This window comes from Haemorhous mexicanus, chromosome 1 (assembly GCF_027477595.1).
Source record: "Haemorhous mexicanus isolate bHaeMex1 chromosome 1, bHaeMex1.pri, whole genome shotgun sequence".
Classification (NCBI taxonomy): Eukaryota; Metazoa; Chordata; class Aves; order Passeriformes; family Fringillidae; genus Haemorhous; species Haemorhous mexicanus.
This window is the reverse complement of record NC_082341.1, coordinates 83,965,810-83,983,894: the sequence shown is the minus strand read 5'-3', so window position 1 is coordinate 83,983,894 and position 18,085 is coordinate 83,965,810. Positions and strand designations below refer to the sequence as shown.

At 36.6% G+C, this 18,085-nt stretch overlaps 1 protein-coding gene across 3 annotated transcripts in view; it reads left to right on the top strand.

Annotated features, from left to right (window-relative positions):
• MTRR (5-methyltetrahydrofolate-homocysteine methyltransferase reductase) overlaps positions 1-17,610 on the top strand; it is a 28,408-nt gene extending 10,798 nt beyond the window's left edge. For all 3 annotated transcript variants that reach the window (XM_059855022.1, XM_059855013.1, XM_059855031.1), the window contains 12 exons: positions 573-690; positions 1,563-1,935; positions 4,791-4,913; positions 6,534-6,687; positions 7,456-7,544; positions 9,215-9,395; positions 10,728-10,770; positions 11,197-11,383; positions 13,676-13,794; positions 15,279-15,371; positions 15,459-15,638; positions 16,595-17,610. In XM_059855022.1, the coding sequence (XP_059711005.1) occupies positions 573-690; positions 1,563-1,935; positions 4,791-4,913; positions 6,534-6,687; positions 7,456-7,544; positions 9,215-9,395; positions 10,728-10,770; positions 11,197-11,383; positions 13,676-13,794; positions 15,279-15,371; positions 15,459-15,638; positions 16,595-16,739 (1,805 nt within the window). In that variant the 3' untranslated portion in view covers positions 16,740-17,610. The remainder of the gene's footprint in view (positions 1-572; positions 691-1,562; positions 1,936-4,790; positions 4,914-6,533; positions 6,688-7,455; positions 7,545-9,214; positions 9,396-10,727; positions 10,771-11,196; positions 11,384-13,675; positions 13,795-15,278; positions 15,372-15,458; positions 15,639-16,594) is intronic.
• Positions 17,611-18,085: the final 475 nt, after the last annotated feature.

Sequence of the window (18,085 nt, the reverse complement as noted above, 5' to 3'; positions counted from 1 at the left end):
GATATTATAATTGTATTTATCATAGAAGGCCTTTGTTGGACAGGGCCTTTAAGATCATCCAGTTCTAACCCCCTGCTATGGGCAGGGACACCTTCCACTAGGCCAGGTTGCTCAAAGTCCCATCCTACATGACCTTGAACACTCCAGGGATGGGGCATCCACAGCATCTTTGTGCAACCTGTGCCAGTGCTTCAGCACCTTCACAGTAAAGACTTTCTTGCTATCCTCCAATCTAAACCTACTCTCACTTCGAAGCCATTCCTCTGTGTCCTGTCACCACATATCCTTGTAAAAATCCCCCGTGTCTTTCCTGCAGGCTCCCTTCAGGTACTGGAAGGCCACAGTTAAGTCACTCCTAAAGCCTTCTCTTTTCAAGGCTGAACAAACCCAATTATGCAGGCCTTTTCTCCAGGGAGCGGTGCTCCATCCCTCTCATCATCTTGGTGCCCTCTTGTGGACTTGTTCCAACATACCTGATTCTTCTGTTTGCCTGCAAGAAAAGTCTGTCCTGACTTTCTGTAGCCTGGGAGGCTGCCTGGTTGACACAATTCCTCTTTCCTTGAATTTGCTAGGTCTGGGAGATTCAGAGTACATGTTTTTTTGTAATGGTGGAAGGACAGTAGACCGACGACTTCAAGAGCTTGGTGCCCAGCATTTCTATGACACAGGATTAGCAGATGACTCTGTAGGGTAAGAGCTGAATGGGTTTGGATTTTTTTCTTCATGATGCAGTATTTGTGTAGGCATTTGGCTAAATGTTCTGAACCGTTTGAAGTCCATCAAAGCTGGATACTCAGCACCTCATAGAAATGAGTTCTGCCTGAGCACAGTATGCCTTTTCAGTCTCAACAGCCATTAAGTAAAATTCCCTTTTTAAAGTGTAATGCCTGGAAAATTAGTATTTAGCAGTTCTAGAAATTAAATAAGTCAGAGTAAGTAGAGGGGTTTGAAAATGTAATTTCCTTTTTTTTTTTTTTCCTCTTTTGGGGATGGGCAGAGGATCACTTTAGAGTAATTATATAAGAAGATTTCTCTCTTTACTGTAGAGGAATTATGTAAGAAAACAACTGCCTGTTCTGCTATTCTTTCTGGCCTGTAGGCTGCAGTCTTGGCTTATTTATTTTGAACTATTCTGTGCAAGGTAGTTGAACACAAACATTGTCATAACCATAAAACTTACCTCTTGTGTTCTGAAATAATAAAAATGGGCCATTCCTGTAAGCTATTGATGTTGCTGTTGCACAATGAAAAGTTGCATATTCTGCTGCTATTCCTGCAACTTTCTGTCATAAAGTTCAGCATATGAAAATAAAAATGAGAAACTGATAGAAGAGCAAGGCTGTTACACATTTTAGACTACGTAAATTTACATAGTGGTAACAACTAAATAATTTTTTTTCTTACAAAGAAGTAATCTTGATAACAGCTGCAGATATATATTAGAAATTGAAAGTGAATCATGTTTTTTGCTTTTGTGGTCTTTCATCATCTGTAAATTACCAGTCCAGGAAGTCAGAATAATTCATCCATGCATTTCCTCTTTTTTTCCCCTCCATTCCCAGTTTGGAATTAGTGGTTGATCCATGGATTGATGGACTTTGGCTTGCCCTCAAGGAAGCATTACAATTGCAGAAAGAGAAAGAAGACATGAACAATGCTGTCAATGCCGTTTCCAGCTCTTTCTCTACAGCTCCACATGCTGTGCATGAGCTAAAGCTAAGCTCTGAAGTACAGAATTTGAAGCTAGAAGATGAGGGAGCAAGGGGTTCTGATATTCTGTCACAGAAACTGGATGACATCAATCTTGTGCCTCCAGCTAGAGACACCGAACCTTCACTTGTTCATTCTGTCCCTCCTGTCTCTCAGTCTGCTCTTAATATTCCTGCCCTGCCACCAGAATATATAGAGGTGGAGTTTCAGGACATCCAGGGTGAGGTAAGGACTTCTCTTTGAGTGATGGAAGCCTCTAGGTCTTGTAGGAGTAAAAGTGTATACTCCTACATGAGGCTCAAAAGAGCAAGTGAATGCTTACATAATGGAGATATGCCCCCAAATGCAGGAGGGCTTTTGAATTTTAAGTAAAAAGTCCATTTATATTGAATGTAGGTGCCACCATATGGGTTATGGACACTTATGTCAAGATCAAATTCAGCTAAATAGTAAGTTTGTATTGCACTGTCAGGAAGGCAAGAATTCAAATCCTCTTTGGCTTATAATAGTGAAAACATCTTGCTGTAGTGAGTACAGTAAAGTTTCTGTTTAAATTTTTTGTCCTTTCAGAATGCACTAAGAGGCTGTAAAATTGCTCAAAATCTTGCTGCATACTTAGTAATGGAGAAACTTGTCATTGTGAAAACATGATCATTATTTTACTGAGGGAAATAAAAGATGAACTGTAGATCAAAAGCCGGTATGCTTTTCCTGTTGAAGCCACATTGAACAAACACCTGCTGTACTAAGAAAAGAATTATCATGTTGGCAGGAGTGACTCGCCTTTTCTGGTTGCCTGCAGTGGGCAGATGTTTCAGTTATCCATGCAAGGAAGCAGTGAAGCCTGGCTGCTTTTTAAATGACAGGGAGCCAGGTGCTGAGTGTGGTAACAAATCCAGCATTGCTACCCACTACCCAAGCAATGCAAAGCAGGAGGTGGCAGCCCGGATCAGCCAAGAGTGCAGATCATCAGGCAAGTTTGTAGGAATCTTGGCCCAAGCCAAGAAACTGGTCTCAAGATCTAGGCCTGGATCCACAGGATCTGTGTCCAGTCATGGGCATGTTGTGGTTCAGCTGCTGACCAGTGCTGCTGTAATGTAACTGTGGCCAGGGCTGAAGAAGCAGTACTGAGCTGACGTGGGGGTTCTGGGCCCAGTCCTCTGGTGTGTGTCTGCTCATGATCCTGGAAGCCCTTTAGTACCCTCAGACTCTGACACTCTCTGTTGTGGCTGTTAATGGAAATGCTGAGAGAATCATTTAGTCTAGCTAATGTAGTTATGGAAGAGTGTATGGATTTAAACACTGGATAATTTTGCTTTTCTTTTAAGCCTTGTATTGTTGGTTTTGCTGGGGTTATTGAATTTAATAATCCAAATTCTTCAGGTTTACGATTTAGAGGTGCTCTTGAATAGTTGGGTTGAATGTGGTGCTACAGTCCTTAAAAGAGCTTGTTTTCTTAAAGTCAGCATATATTCAGGCTGATCTCTGAAATAGTTTGTCAGGTTCTAATACTGATGCCCTTTCTGTATGTAAAAAAAAGTTAATTTTGCTTTGGAACAGCAAATGGAAAAAGCTGAATCTGCTAATCTGGAACTCAGTGACAGATTAAAGATTATAGTCCAGATTTCATATATAAAACAGGGTGATCATCTTGAGCCCTGGAAAGAATCAAATGCATGTTTGTGGGTTTTTTTCCTTTGGAACTATTTTTGACATAGTTGGTTAGACTTGTTAACAAGTAGGTTCTATGTAGGGTCATGTTTGTTTTTGCAGGTATCACACAATTCACGTGCTTTTTTGGTATCTCACATTGCAACAGCAGCTATGGATATTTTTTGCCAAGCAGAGCTGAAGTTTGTGTGTTTTGAAATTCATCAAGGTGAGGTTTGGATATTTCCAAACAGAGACTTCCTGCCATTTAAAGAAGGTCTGGTACATGATCTCTCCAGTTACTTAAATGATCTTGCCTTGGGCTGTTGAGTCTCAGGGTTGAATTACCAAGTTGTTGCATTCTGATAGCAGAGCAGAATAGTGAGTTGGTCTAAAGCATTTCTGGGAAGTGTAAGATAATACAATTTAGCTTAAATCTTGGTTTCATTATGCCTTGAATTTGACATGGAGGGAATACAAGCATAGACAGTTACAACAGTCCAGCTGATGCACAATGACTTGATATGGCCCAAGCTATTAATCACCATGTCAAAATTCTAAGAAAACAAAGAACTGTTGGCCTCAAGTGATGTTCTTGTCTCCTTTTTTAAATAGGAGATCTTCAGATTAACAAATAATCTTCTGTTGGTAGGAAGATTCCTTTACATTTGACAGAGTATTGTTAAAGGCATTTGTTATCTCTCCTGCCTTTTTTTATTTTTGTCTGCATTGATCTCAAATGGAACTTGCTGACTATTGGGATGGAGAACTGAGGGCTGTATTCTGATCTTCAAGTGGCAGCCTTTGACATATGTGATCTGGCATTATTCTTGGTGCCCATTTGCCATACTTGGGGCACATTTTTACCTGTGTAGGAATGTTGTGTTATAACATGATGCTGTCTTGTAGAGTGGGTTTTGCTCATTAGTTCTAATTTAAAAATCCTTTTATAAGTTGCCTGTAATAGTAGACCCCAAATGGACCACAAAGCCTTAAGCTGTAAACCTGCAATGATGTAACTTCTGTTCTTACTTCTTATGTCCGTTCTGTACACCTAATAATCCTTTAATTAGGCAGGAGTTTTCTGGAGTTTAACATAAATGCCATTCTCTAATTGGCTATTTTCAAGGCAGTTCTTGAAAAATGAAACAGCTTGCTGCATTTGATAATAATGTAGGCCCATTAGACTGTTCAAGCCTACTGACTTTTTGTAATTGAATATATGCCAGTTATTGCTTAGATGTGTTTTTTTATAAAGAGCAAAACACTACATGTGTAGAGAAGATTCATGTTTTTCTGTATTGTTTTGAGTTGTTTTCTAGCATTGTTTCAAAAACAACCTGTACCAACACCAATTCCTGTATGTCATAGTAAGATGTCATAAAGCTGATTTGCATTTTTAGTGTAAGTTTTTGTGTCGTCTTTTTCAGAATCCGCATCTGTCTTCACTTATCTCAGAGGGAAGAACCTTTGAAGTGCCAGTTACAAGAGCAGTTCAGCTCACCAGGGAAGATGCGATAAAGACTGCATTGCTCTTAGAGCTTGATATTGCAGTAAGTTGGTGATGGCTTTTTCTTTAGTGGGGTAAAATAAAGGGTGAAAATCATGTGTGTTATGTATAACAACTGAGGGGAAAAAATTACTTATTTGACTGTTCAAAAAGAAAAAATAATTCTCTATTCAATAGGATGTCAGCTTATGCTGATCCATTTTGTAAATGTAAAGGTTTATTTATTTGCTGAAAAATAGGACTCCATGGAAGTCAAAACAGGAACAGTGTCAAGTTAACTACTTTGTTGTTCCATGGATACCATATTGAGTTAAATACCTTTATGAAGGGAATTTGCAGTGGAGAAAGGCAGTCAGGGAATATTGAAAATTAGTAATCTTTCAGTTTGTAAGTATAAAACTTGAAGAATATTCAGAAACTGTATAGTAAATTGTGACTGTTTATTATGGTGGGTAATCTACACAAGTAGTAATTTCACTAATAGTATCAAGCAATAGGAATTGTTAGCTCTTGAGCACTGTTTCTGCCTTTGACATTCATTTGCTGTGCCTTGTTAACATGCTACTCAAACTGTCAACCTTGGTTACCCTCAGTTAAAAAACTGGTTTAGTTTATTCAGAGAACATCACACTTTGTATACTGAAGATGAAAGGCAGGCAGAGAGAAATCTTTATGAGAAATCTTGGAAAAGGTGTTGCTTTTGAGTGGTTTCCCAAATTGATAGAATATTACTTTTGGGATATTGTGATTTTTGGCAGCACCTTTTGTTGGACTCTCTTAGCCTAATCTGTCTCAATGTACATGAGATATCTTTAAATCTCAGTTATAAATATAATCTGTTAAGTTTCGAGCAACTGTTTCTTTGAGCGACATGGTTTTATGCATGTATTTGTATGTTTATATGCATTCTGTCATCAGCCCCCACTGAAAATAAAAGCATTTTCTTACCTTTTTCACCTAACATTCTTGCTAGTCTGTGTATGCAGGTCACTCACCTGATGCGTAGGGGAGACATAATGATGGAGGTATAATTCTTCATGTTCCTTTAACAAGCAGAAGCTTGAGTTGCACACCACAGTTTCAGCAGTTGCACACAAGAATCTCAGGCAGCTAAGCAGAATCTAGACCTTAAGATTTGAATTTTCACTGTGCTTTTGTCTGGTTATTTTTCTTCTTTTCCTCCAAAAAATTAAAGGAATTCTGGTAATTTCTTTCACAATTCATCAAATAGTTTATCCAGCAAATTTTCTTTTAGTGATGATGTGTGTCTATAGAAAGTTGCATTAATTATGAGGACTTCATTTCTCTGCTCTTCTAAAACTAGAAAATGTAGAACATCAGTAATTAATGATCTGGGCTGATTATATAACACAACCTCTTAATACGTATTTATTTTCTTTCTGTTTGGGCTGCTCAGCAGTTCTCATTAAAGAGTGTCCAAATATTTAAACCTGATAAGGAAAGACTTTTTCTAATTAGTAAGGTTAAGCCTGAAAAGAAAACATGACTACTTCATTTCTGATGTGCTCAAAACAGGGAAGTGTTAGTACAGAGTAAAAATATTTGACTTAATGTGAGCAGAATAGTGGGAAGGTTGTTGTCAGGAATGGTAATGTCTTGGTTTTAGTAAGATTTAATAGAAATGTTTCATGTTTTAAAACAGGATACAGCTTTTGAGTACCAGCCCGGAGATGCCTTCTGTGTAATATGTCCCAATAATGTCAGTGAAGTGGAAAAGCTTCTTCACATTTTGGGACTTTCTGAAAAAGGAGATGACTTTGTTTGTGTAAAAGTTAAGCAAGGCACTAAAAAGAAAGGTATGGTGTGATGCCCTGGTCATGGAACAGCACTCCTTTCTGCGTTGGTAGGAGTTGATGTGCATACTTTTGAATATTTTTACCTTTAGTGTGGGAACACAGCTGTCTTTTATGGAGGCATGTTAGAACTCACAGTGATGTGTTAAAAAAAAGGATGCATAAGAATGCTGCTGCTGGATTTACTGTAGATGAGCTCTTGACTGGGAACTGCAGCCTGGCATTGGCATCCATCCATCTCATTCTTACTCTGTGCTCCTTTATGTTTGTGGAGATAAGGCTTTAATCACATAACCTTACAATCCCTCACTTGAAAGTAAAATCTCCTTGCACAACACTGCATGTCAATCTGTTTTACATCCTAAGAGGCCTGCACTCCTCAAGGACAAACCTTAGTGCTGTTGCAAGGTGCCTTTCAATGGACTTGTAGGTCTATGGACGTGTTCTGCTGAGTCTTATGTGTCATACTTCAGAAGGAGTGGCTTCAGGTTCACAGCATGCCTGTGTACTGCCGGCTGGACCTCCCTGAATTACTCCTTTCTTGTACTGCAGGTGGGGTCTTAATGGTGCTGCTGAGTTGTGCCTTTATTTCCACAAGGTGATGTAGGGCTCTTTGTTGTTCTGGTTTATAGGTAAATCAGCTCTCACCGTTAGATTCCCTGCACCTTTGAGGGCTGCCCAAGTTGTCCATTAAGTATGAGATGCCACTTCTGTATATTCATAGATGCACATTTTACTTTGTTTTTGTGTTTTGTTCTCCCACTGAACTAGGAGCAGTTCGTCCACAACACATCCCTGAAAGAAGCACTCTCAAATTCATTCTAACCTGGTGTCTGGAAATAAGAGCAATTCCTAAAAAGGTGTTTATGTGTTTTTTCTTCTAAAGAGAAATCAGTAATTCTATGCTATCTGGTCTCTTACAGATCTGTCCTTGCTTTGTGTGTAGTTATGGTATCACTTGGTGAATAAGGATTGTCAGTTTGTATGCTACTGTTTGTACTTTACTCTAAGAAAAGTCACTTCTGGTAGTTTATCTTGCAGACATTCCTGTTCTGCAGAATCTTGATTCATGACTAGTCTGGAAGAAAGCAGAAAAGTATTAGATGACTTGGTGCCAGATAACTGGGAAGGCTGATTGAACCTAGCCCCATAGTCATTTTAAAGTAAACAGTCTTTTTAATCAGAGGGAGCCACATCTGTCAAGTTCTGTTGCTAAAATACACATGTTGCTGTATGCAAATGTACCACAGTGTCCTTTACAATAGCTCAGTTAGTCAGAGCATGGTGCTAGTAACCCTGTATGGGCCATTCACTTAAGAGCTGGAGCTGATGATCCTTGTGGGCCCTTCCAACTCACAGTGAAATCTGTGAAATTTTAAAGCTCTTCTTTAACATTTCAGTAACATAGCAGAATTCAAAGGAAGATTTTTGCTTTTTCAGTATTTGTTCTCACAACCTGTATATATTATTTTCCTTTCATTTTGTGCATTTAAAAAAAAATCAAAGCTTCTAACTGAAAATGCATTTGTATTTCTGGTATTGTCAAAACATATTTTAAAGATAACTTTATTTGAAAGATGAGGCTAAACGATTGTGTGGTTAGGTCTCTGAGGGAAATCAGTTTTTGGGAGGACCTTTTTACTCAATTTAGTGGATTTTGCAGCAGAAGAGAATATTCCTGTTGTTCCAACCTTTTCAAAACTGCATTTAATATTTTTGAAAATTTGTCTCAGCAATTAGAGTAGGCAGAGAGTACTGGCTGGGGAATATCATTGAAGCCAATTTTTATAACCTGTCTGCTGTATTAAGTCTTCAGCCTGAAATGTGCTTTATGTGACTCCATACTCAAAACTGTTGTCTGGAAGCTCTATGGTTGAGCACACATTATTTTCCAAGTATTCCTTTGTGTAGAAGTGTCATCTAATTGCATTTGGTGTTTTCTGTCGCTTTTCTTTTATGCACTGTGTCTATTTCCATCTTTCTTTTTTTAAAAAAAACCTGGTAACTACTTACATCTGATCTTCACTTTATCTTACAATGCTCAATATAATTTTCCTTTAAGAAAAGTTTACACTATCAGTGCGTAGGCATAAAGTATAGAATAAAACACCACAACCACATTAACATGACTCATTTAATACCATACTTTATTTATAGTCATACCTCTTCTAACATTTTTGTTACTCATTTCCTGGCTTCTGTACCCTAGCTAATGGTGTTTTGTCTTGAATTGGGTTATGGAGCTGCCTAACTAAATTGTAAATAGGGGCAATAAGAACACCTTTTAAAAATCTGGAATTGTGGGGGGAAATGGCTTGTGCCTGTTTTTTGTCTCTTCCTCACCCAGGCTAAGTAGGATTTTCTGATGTGCCAACTTGTTGCAGACATTAGAAGAGCAATCAAAAAAAAAATACATAAAGTGTATTAACCTAATTCGTGTCCCCAGGCACCCAAGTTTTTCCCAGTTTTGTGATTATTTTCCCAAATAGACAAGTTTTTTACCCTTCACTCTTTCCTTTCTTCCTTACAGGCATTTTTGCGAGCTCTTGTAGAGTGTACCAGTGATGCTAGAGAAAAACGGAGGCTTCAGGAGCTTTGCAGCAGACAAGGAGCCTCTGATTATACTCACTTTATTAGAGATTCTAATGTTTGCCTCCTGGATTTACTTCATGCTTTTCCAAGCTGCAAGCCTTCACTTAGCCTGCTAATTGGTAAAAGACTGATTTAGATTTAATTAGATTTGGTTTCTGAAAATGTGTCAGGTTAAATGTTCAATTTTCCAAGAAAGGGGAGTAACAGTTCAGTTAAATGCTTTAGGAATATAGTTTCTATAGTGATCAAGCTGAAATTCTTGTTGGGGAAAAAAGCTCTGTTCTACAGTTCATAGAACTTGGGCTTTCTTTCTGCAAACATTTAGGTTCATACCAATGCTTTGACTCTGCATCACTCCTGTACATAAAAAGGAAGCATAAGGTGCTTGAAGGATTAGGGTCTTTATGAATCAGTTCATCAATTGCTTACAATTAAAAAAGACATATTTTTGCAACTCCTAATTTCTCTGCCTACATTGTCTTTTCTTGCACTTCTATCTGTTAAAACAGAATATCTGTATTTATGCAATGTCTAACACACTCACAGCGTTCCTGATATAAAATACTGAAAGGATGGGACTGCAACTGTAACCATGTCAAATACATATGAAATTGCTGGCAGTTATTTTTCACATTAAAATCCAGAGTTTCTTAATATGTTTCATAATATGAGTCAAAGAAATTGCTTTCTGTGTTCTTGCAGTCATTTTGTCCACCTTTACCCAAAATTGCTGAAAGGGTTTAGTGTCTTGTTTAAGTAATTTCACTGCACTACCTTTTCTTAACTCCACCTAGCAACTATCTTATGTAGAGCACCTTTAAAATATGTCAGGGTGTGCGTTTACTGACAAAAAGAGTAGTTCTGCTTATGTACATACATAAATAGATGTAAATGTGTGTGTGATATATATATATATATAGGGGCTTGCTTGTTCAAAAAATGCCCAGTGAGCTCCTGTGTCTTGTCTTTTCAGCTGAGATTCAAAACTTTGCGCGCAATCAGTGGTTTGAACCTGAGCTGGCACATCTGCCTCTAGGACATTGTGTGTAGGAAACATTCAATAAAGCAATCTCTATTGTGAAAGCTTTTGAGCTCATAGAGGAAAGGTGGGGAAAATTAAATTTCAAGCTTCACCTCACCTAAGGTGAAGCAACTAGCAGCTCTTCTATACACCTTACAGTCACTTTGTTTGACCAAGAACCCCATAAATTAAGTGTTATGGTCTCATTGTATAGGACCTCTAATTGGTGTTCCACCAAGTCCAAAACCCATTTAAAATAGAGTTCAGGTCTTAATTGCTTGTTTCTGAATCACAAACACTGAATGTTACTAAATAAAACTACAATTAAATTAAAATACCTTGTAATCTGTTGTAGTGTAAACACTCATTATACGATATCTTCATTGGGGTGAATCAAATAAGTGATACTTTTTTTTTTCCTGTTCTTCAGAACATCTTCCTAAATTACAAGCCAGATCCTACTCTGTCTCAAGGTAATGAAATATTCAAATTTTATCTTAGTTATTTAGGTATGGGGTTTTTCTCAAATATGTTTGTGTATGTTAGAATCTGAGGAAGGAGAGGAGTGAAGGAGAAAACCTAGTCATGACCTTATTGGAAAAAGCATTGACTATTTCAAAGAACACTTTTTTGAGTGTGTGGCAAGACTTTGGTAAAGCTCTCAAGAACAAGCTCACACAGAGGTAAATCTGGTAGGAATTGGGATTCCCTTCTGTAGACACTGGCCTTTGAGTCCAGCCTTGAAACAGTTTCCAACTAAATGTAAATATTATGCAGTTAGCTGAACATTGAGAATCTTGATTCAATTGAAATAGTTTGTGCTGCAAAGGGACCTGCTGCAAGATTTTACAGCTATCTCTGAAGTTTTAGGTTGGTTTTTAATATTTTTGTCTTTGCAGTTCAAACTTATATCAGCCAGGAAGGCTGTGCTTTGTATTTAATGTTGTGGAGTTCCCTGCCGGTCCCTCTAGACCAGTCTCACGGAAAGGAGTATGCACAGGGTGGCTTGCTGAGTTAGTTGCACCTCTACTGCATGCCAGTAAAAACTCTCAGGGTACAAAAGGAGAAAGCTTTTCAACTGAAAAGGTATGAATATTAGCTCTAAAGTCATTAACTGTTAATTCTCTGCATGTCTGAAACAACTGCAGGCTTCTTTGTTCACTGCTGTGATGTAGTGCATGTGGTTTGGCAGCATATAACCTTAATTTTGTAGTTCTACCCTACTTCTGTATAACGTGTCCAGAACTTGATTCTTAAACACTAAAGTTAAATTTTTCATATCTATGCAAACCTAAATTGTGAAATTTCCCATTGCTGAAAGGCCAGAGTTGTTTTCCACCCCTCTGTAGCTCTAAGGGTATCATGAAAGATGTTTTCATGGACTAAACTACCACTGTGTAATTAAATGGTCGTGGCTGTTTGCATCTCAAGAGTGAGGCACTTGGTCATTTCCAGTGGCAGGTAATAGGGGAGAAACTGTAAAACTCACATTTCAACTCTTCCAGAGTTTGCAAAGGCCAATTTATTGAATATGATGGAGGGGACAGTCCTCTGGTTTTTTCTGACATGTATCAGTGATTGTTTGGCTCAGTTGATATTACTAGGCAAAGGTACTTTTTTTTTTTCCCCTCATTTCATTTTGTGGAAGAGATTCTGTGTAATTAATGGATCTCAAAGTCACTAGGTCTAAGCTAACTATGAGAAAATAGGAATTCTACTATATAATTGATATGCGTGATATACATATTTTTTCTCTAAAGGAACTACTGGCAGCCTAATCTATATTTGATTATGAAAAATGGAAACAAGAATAGAATTTGGTTGAAAGAAACTGTGCCAATAATTCAAGGTGTCAGTCAGACAAAATGGGGAAAAACACCATACAAATTATTTTCATTTTTTTAAAACTAATGCAAAGATTAATATGTACATCATATATCTTATTCCAGTGTTCATGTCTGCTCTATTTAAAATATAATTTATTTGAAATTCATTAGGATCAAACAAGAAAAAGAGGTGGCTAAAAAGAAAAAAATATATTACAAAATGAGTCTGAATAAAGTTTAGAAACTATTTTGTCTACTGCACAAGCTAGAATTCAGCATAGATAAATGGGCAGCAATGCACACAGATAGCAGAAATATATGGAATAACCACACAAAACAGATGAGTGTGATCTTATGCAAAAAATATATTAGATTAATTGAATACACTTTACAGTATAAATGTGTTTACCATTTGCAGTCTGTTTTGAAAGAATGACCAATTTGGAATCATTAATAGGGTAAATATTCTCCTAACTCAAGTGTGGTGTGAAGTGTGTATATATATGTGTATATATATATATATATATATATAAAGTATCATTCCCCACCAGCAAGAATTATTCTATTTTTTTATCATCATGACACTAGGAAAATAACGCTCTTTAGCATTGTTATATCTGTAGTGAATTAAGCTATAAAAAAATTAGCAGTGCTAAACCTTTCAGATTTACACAGCAAAGTTTAAATAACTTGGTCTACTGTCCTTCTCTTTCGTTAAACTTGAATGTAAATTGAAATACTTTCATAATTAAAGTGCAAAACAAATTAGATATTTGCTTATAACTTTAATGTATGAAGCTCTGCTGTGGCTGCTCCTGAATCTTGAATAATCTTTCAGAATTAAAAATAGTCATCTCTTGTTTTCTAAAGATTTTGTTGGCCATGTCTCAGAGGATAGGTATGGAGCTTGTATGAAAATATGACTTCCTTTCTGACACAGATATGAAAATTAGAATTACTGTTTATCACTGGGATTATATAAGACATTTTCCAAGATCTTAGAGCTGTTATGTGCCTCCCCTCACCCATGTGCACTTTTGAAAATCATGTCAAACTTTTATGAAAATTAAGAAAGCAGGCTCTTTACCAGTAGGCTTCAATTCACTATAAACAAATCCTGACCTCCCACAATATGAAAAAAGGTTGAGTTGCCTTTGTTAGCAATAAACTAGCTTTACTTCCCTTTGAATGCCAACTGCAAACTTTCTGTGCATTCTGTAACAGTATTTCCCAAATCTGTGGTGCAATCAGTTTTCATATTCAGCAACTCATGTCTGTGTAGTTTGTCCCAGTTTTCCTCCAGGTGGATTAATAGGTTTGTAAATATGGTGTGGTTTTGGTTTTTTTTGGTTTTTTTTTTTTCCTCCAGAGACTTCTCTGAGATTTTATTCTAAATGTCTGTGTGGCATTAAAGATGAACTCTGAAGCTCAGGATTTGGAAGGGTGTGTGGGTACATATGCTGTGTAAATATCCTGAAGGTTCTAAAAATGTCATGGTGTTTTTACTGCTTAAGAATACCCTTCAATTATATTTTACCTGATTTTATTTTAGGTCTCTATTTTTCCTCGTCCAAACAATGCTTTCCACTTACCTGCAGACCCATCTGTGCCGTTCATTATGGTTGGTCCAGGAACAGGAATTGCACCATTTATTGGTTTCCTACAACATAGGTATGTACCAAGTTGTTATCTGGAGAGCAACCTTTTTATGCTGAGGAGAAATACAGCCTGAGGGGTTTGAGTATAAATGCAGTTAATTTTTTTCCCTTTTTGTAATGGTGATATGCTGATTATAAACAGTCTTAATAATTTTAAACAAGCATTTTTCATGTATTTATTTGTTTTTCAAAGTAGTAAAACTTACATTTTCGTCTGACTGTATTTACTATTTATAGTAGATATGTGAAAAGTTGGGTGAATTGCAGAAATAGTAATAAGTAATTAAATGCTTTATCTGTTTGTGTTGCTGGTGGAAGGCCTGTAAGAGTATGATAGTTTTTTATAATTTGTTGATTTGCTTAAGTTTGTTATTTAATCCACTTCCTTGAGAAATGGCATCTATATTAAAAGGCATGGTGAATGTCAAGTTTTCTCCCATATTCTCTTGTTTCTGTGTGGTTTACATTTTGGTGATTTAAGATAAGGAGCTTGGCACCAGAACCTTCAACTCAGCAGTAGTCTCGGTGTTTGGGACTTTGTGTGCAAGGGAAGGTGGATCTCCTTATTTTCCCTCTCCAGCTACAGCAATGTAATTTTGCAAGGCAAAGAGATGTTTGTTCAAAAAGTGACAGCATGCCACCAAGAATATGTAAAACCTTAATCATGCTGAGGAAAAGAAGAACAGGAAGAGTGAAGTATTTGGGTGGGAATGGTTCTAAGTTTTAAATGTAACCAGTACATATTCCAGTGTGACTCATTAGTTCCAGCAAGGTAATGGAGTTTCTTAGGTCCTATAGCAATTTTCAAAACATTTCATTTGAGAGAAAAGTGAAATTTTGACATGGTGTTTCTAACTCCATGCTTTGCTTTAGCCAAATCATTGTGTACGCCTTAATTTTGATTCTCAAATATACCTTTACCTCTCAAAAGTACTTTCATTTTATTTTAAAGTATAAATGAAATATCTCTCTCTTGGTGCAACTAGAAAATGGCAGCTAATACTCCTTTAAAATACTACTTCCAGCATTATTTCAGGAAAATGAAATAATTTTTTTGATTATGTGGTAGTTAATAAATTGATGTTCATATTATCTAGCAGGTATCTACAGCTAAATGGAAAGCTTTCTAAAACTGCTGAGTTTTCCCAGGTGGTTTTACATAGCTTCCAATGAAGGATAAAAGGTAGTAATTACCTTATTCAGCAGTCAGGATTATTTTTATTGGTATTATGTTATATATATGGATGTGTCAGTCTTGACTATTCCAATATGAAACTGTGGCAAAAAAAAAAAAAAAATTGAAGTTGATTATCTTAGCTAGTCTGAAAGTGAGTAGTCAAGAAAAGCAAATGAGGGTTTGACTTTGATTTACCTAAATCATTTTACGTTTCCGCCAATCCAGAGGTATTGTAAAATATTACTTTAAATGAAAATTAGGTTATATATGTTTCAGATTCTGCACTTGATAAAAAAGGATTGGATTTTTTTTCTCTTTAGGCAGAAGCTCAGAGAAGAACACACAGACTGGGAATTTGGAGAAACATGGCTGTTTTTTGGTTGCCGGCATCAGGATCGAGACTATTTGTTCAAGCAAGTCCACTATTTAACATCTATTTTGTATTCATGAGGGAATGCTCATCTCTGAGCCATTGCTAACAGGTTTTTATTACCTTTCAGAGACGAACTCCAATGTTTTCTTAAAAATGGAACCTTAACTCATCTTAAGGTTTGTTTCTCAAGAGACTCTTCAACTGCGGAAGTGGCCCCACCTAAATATGTGCAAGATGTCCTTAGGCTTTGTGCTAAGGAAGTTGCCAGAGTCCTGCTGAAGGAGAGAGGTTACTTCTATGTATGTGGGTGAGTAGAGTGGAAATGGACTGTTCAGAAAGAGAATAGCAGATGTTTGAGGCTTTGGAAAGACTTAGAGCTGTCTGAAAGAAAGGACAGTGTGATGCTGAAAGAGCCTTCCTGGAGAGCTAGACTGTCATCCCTGTGTCCACTGTTTTCCAGTATAATTTTGAAATGCAGCTTGTAACCACACAGTTCCACTGATTGTTTTAGTGGCTTATTATTTATTTTCCTTTTTTTGTTCAGTAGTCAATTAAATTATAGAGATTTCAAGCCAATTGCTTTCTCTTTAGAAAATGATATGTGTGAATAGATGTGATGAGAAACTGCTCATCTGTGAGGCAATAGCAGTCTTCTGTGTTCCAGGGTTAGGTGCTCCAGAATGCTAAAGCTCTGTCATAGTAATAAATTTTACAGTGGGAGGTTTTGTTTGTGAATGCTAACTTACCTGGAGGTTCAAGATTTTTAGAAAGTTTCTTGATAAATGGACAAACTGTTTGAATATAGGGCCCAATGTTAATGTGTTCTCCTGCAGGTATAAATGTCAGCTATTTGTATTGAAAGTAGCATTATTAATAAGTGAGGGGTTTGGTACCAATCTTTTGGATTTTTTTTTTTTTATATTGGAACCATGTAGTGATATAGGAATCAAAACTCATTCAGCAGGTCCAGTTCTTCCTTAAAGAAACCAATTTTTCTCTGCCAGCTCAACTAGTGTTGCAAGGTTTTTTACTTAGAAATTACAGCATGCTGAAAACTATGTGGTGTTTGATTGAGAGAAACCCTAGTTAATGTCAATGCTCAGCTATAGGAACACTCTGAGAATCATGCTGTTCAATATAAACGCTCTATTTTTGTTTGGGAGTTTTTTAATGATTCTTTTCTTTGTTGTCCTGCCTCTGAAGCTATTGATAAATGGAAAAATACACTATCATGCTTTTCCTCCCCTATTTTTTATTTTTCAGAGATAAGAAGCACATGGCTGATGATGTAAGTGATGCCATAGTAGACATTTTAAGCATGGAAATGGAAGCTGACAAATTGGAAGCAATGAAGAGCCTGGCCATGCTTCGAGAAGCAAAACGATATTTGCAGGATGTTTGGAGCTAAATGTTGAGCTTTTCCTGTATCTTTGTAATACAAAATACTTCCTTTTACACATATGTTTTTGACTAAAAAGTTACTGCCAAAAGTTCTGTCAGTAGTCGCACAAAGGTTAACTTTCTCTATTGACCTTTTCAACAGGAACATGAAACCTTTTAAAGGATAACAAACCAGGCTGGCCTTTGAAGTGTATGGTTTTTTAGAGATGTTTCTTAATGGACTGTCTTAGTGCCTTGATTTTTTGTCTTAAGATGGGGTTCCTGTATAAACTAAAAACTTCTGCACTTGTACAAACATAATTGTATGTTCACATTACATCATGTATCTTTTCCTGTAATACATACATAAAGAAGTTACAGAATAAATATGTTACACAATGATCTGTGAATCAAGAAATAAATTACTGACTTGCCAAGATTTACTTGAACACTTCCTAAATACTTCCTGAGACTGCTTGTATTTTTTCTTCTTGCACAGTGACAATAACAGCAAAAGGAATAAATGTCCAGGATGTTCCACAGAAAGGTTACTGAAAAATTTCAGCTCCGAAGTTCTTTGAATAATTAGCTTTTCCATCACATCATTACATCATCTCTCAAAATTTGCAGCACACCAATTTAATGCTTATTAGATCTTCCTGCATAATTCTTTTGAAATTGTTTTCATTCCTGTCTCTGAAATGTTTGTGGTTTAATTTATGAGCAAACTCACCAGTTGTGTTCAGTTTGGTTGATGGAATAATATTGCTTGGTAAATACTTTCTCAGATTACTAAATTAATCTTCTGAAGTTGAAGACACAGAAAATATGATGTTTTGAAAGTAGTTGCCCTTATGTACAGCCACCCACTGCAAAATAAAGCGGCTGAAAGCAAATTACTGAAGTGTGTGGTTGCCTTTCTAACAAGGGACATTTGGAGTACAAATAGGTGGAAAAGTAAAAGTAAGTAATTTAGGCTTCTCTTCAGAGCCCTGCTCTCTTCCCTCTGCTTTTTCTGACTTCTAAACATCCATGTTGTCTCCTCGATTCCAAGTCATGCTTAGATCTTCAAAGATAAATACAAAATGTGAGTGAATGTTTTAGACAAATCATTATTTATTTCCTGGGGGGAATTGTAGTTTTGTTTTGATTTACACATAATCAGAATCACATCACTTGCTACAACTTTTGTTGTTTTCTAGTGATTATTAGTTAACCGATAAAAAATGGAAAAATTAGGATGATCAGTTAGAATAAAATAATGTGTTTAAAGAAGAAACATTCCAGTGAGGTTCCTGGAAATAAGGTTATGATATAACCTGTGCAATGATTATTTAAGTAACCTTGGAAAATATCAACTAAAATTTTGTGCAG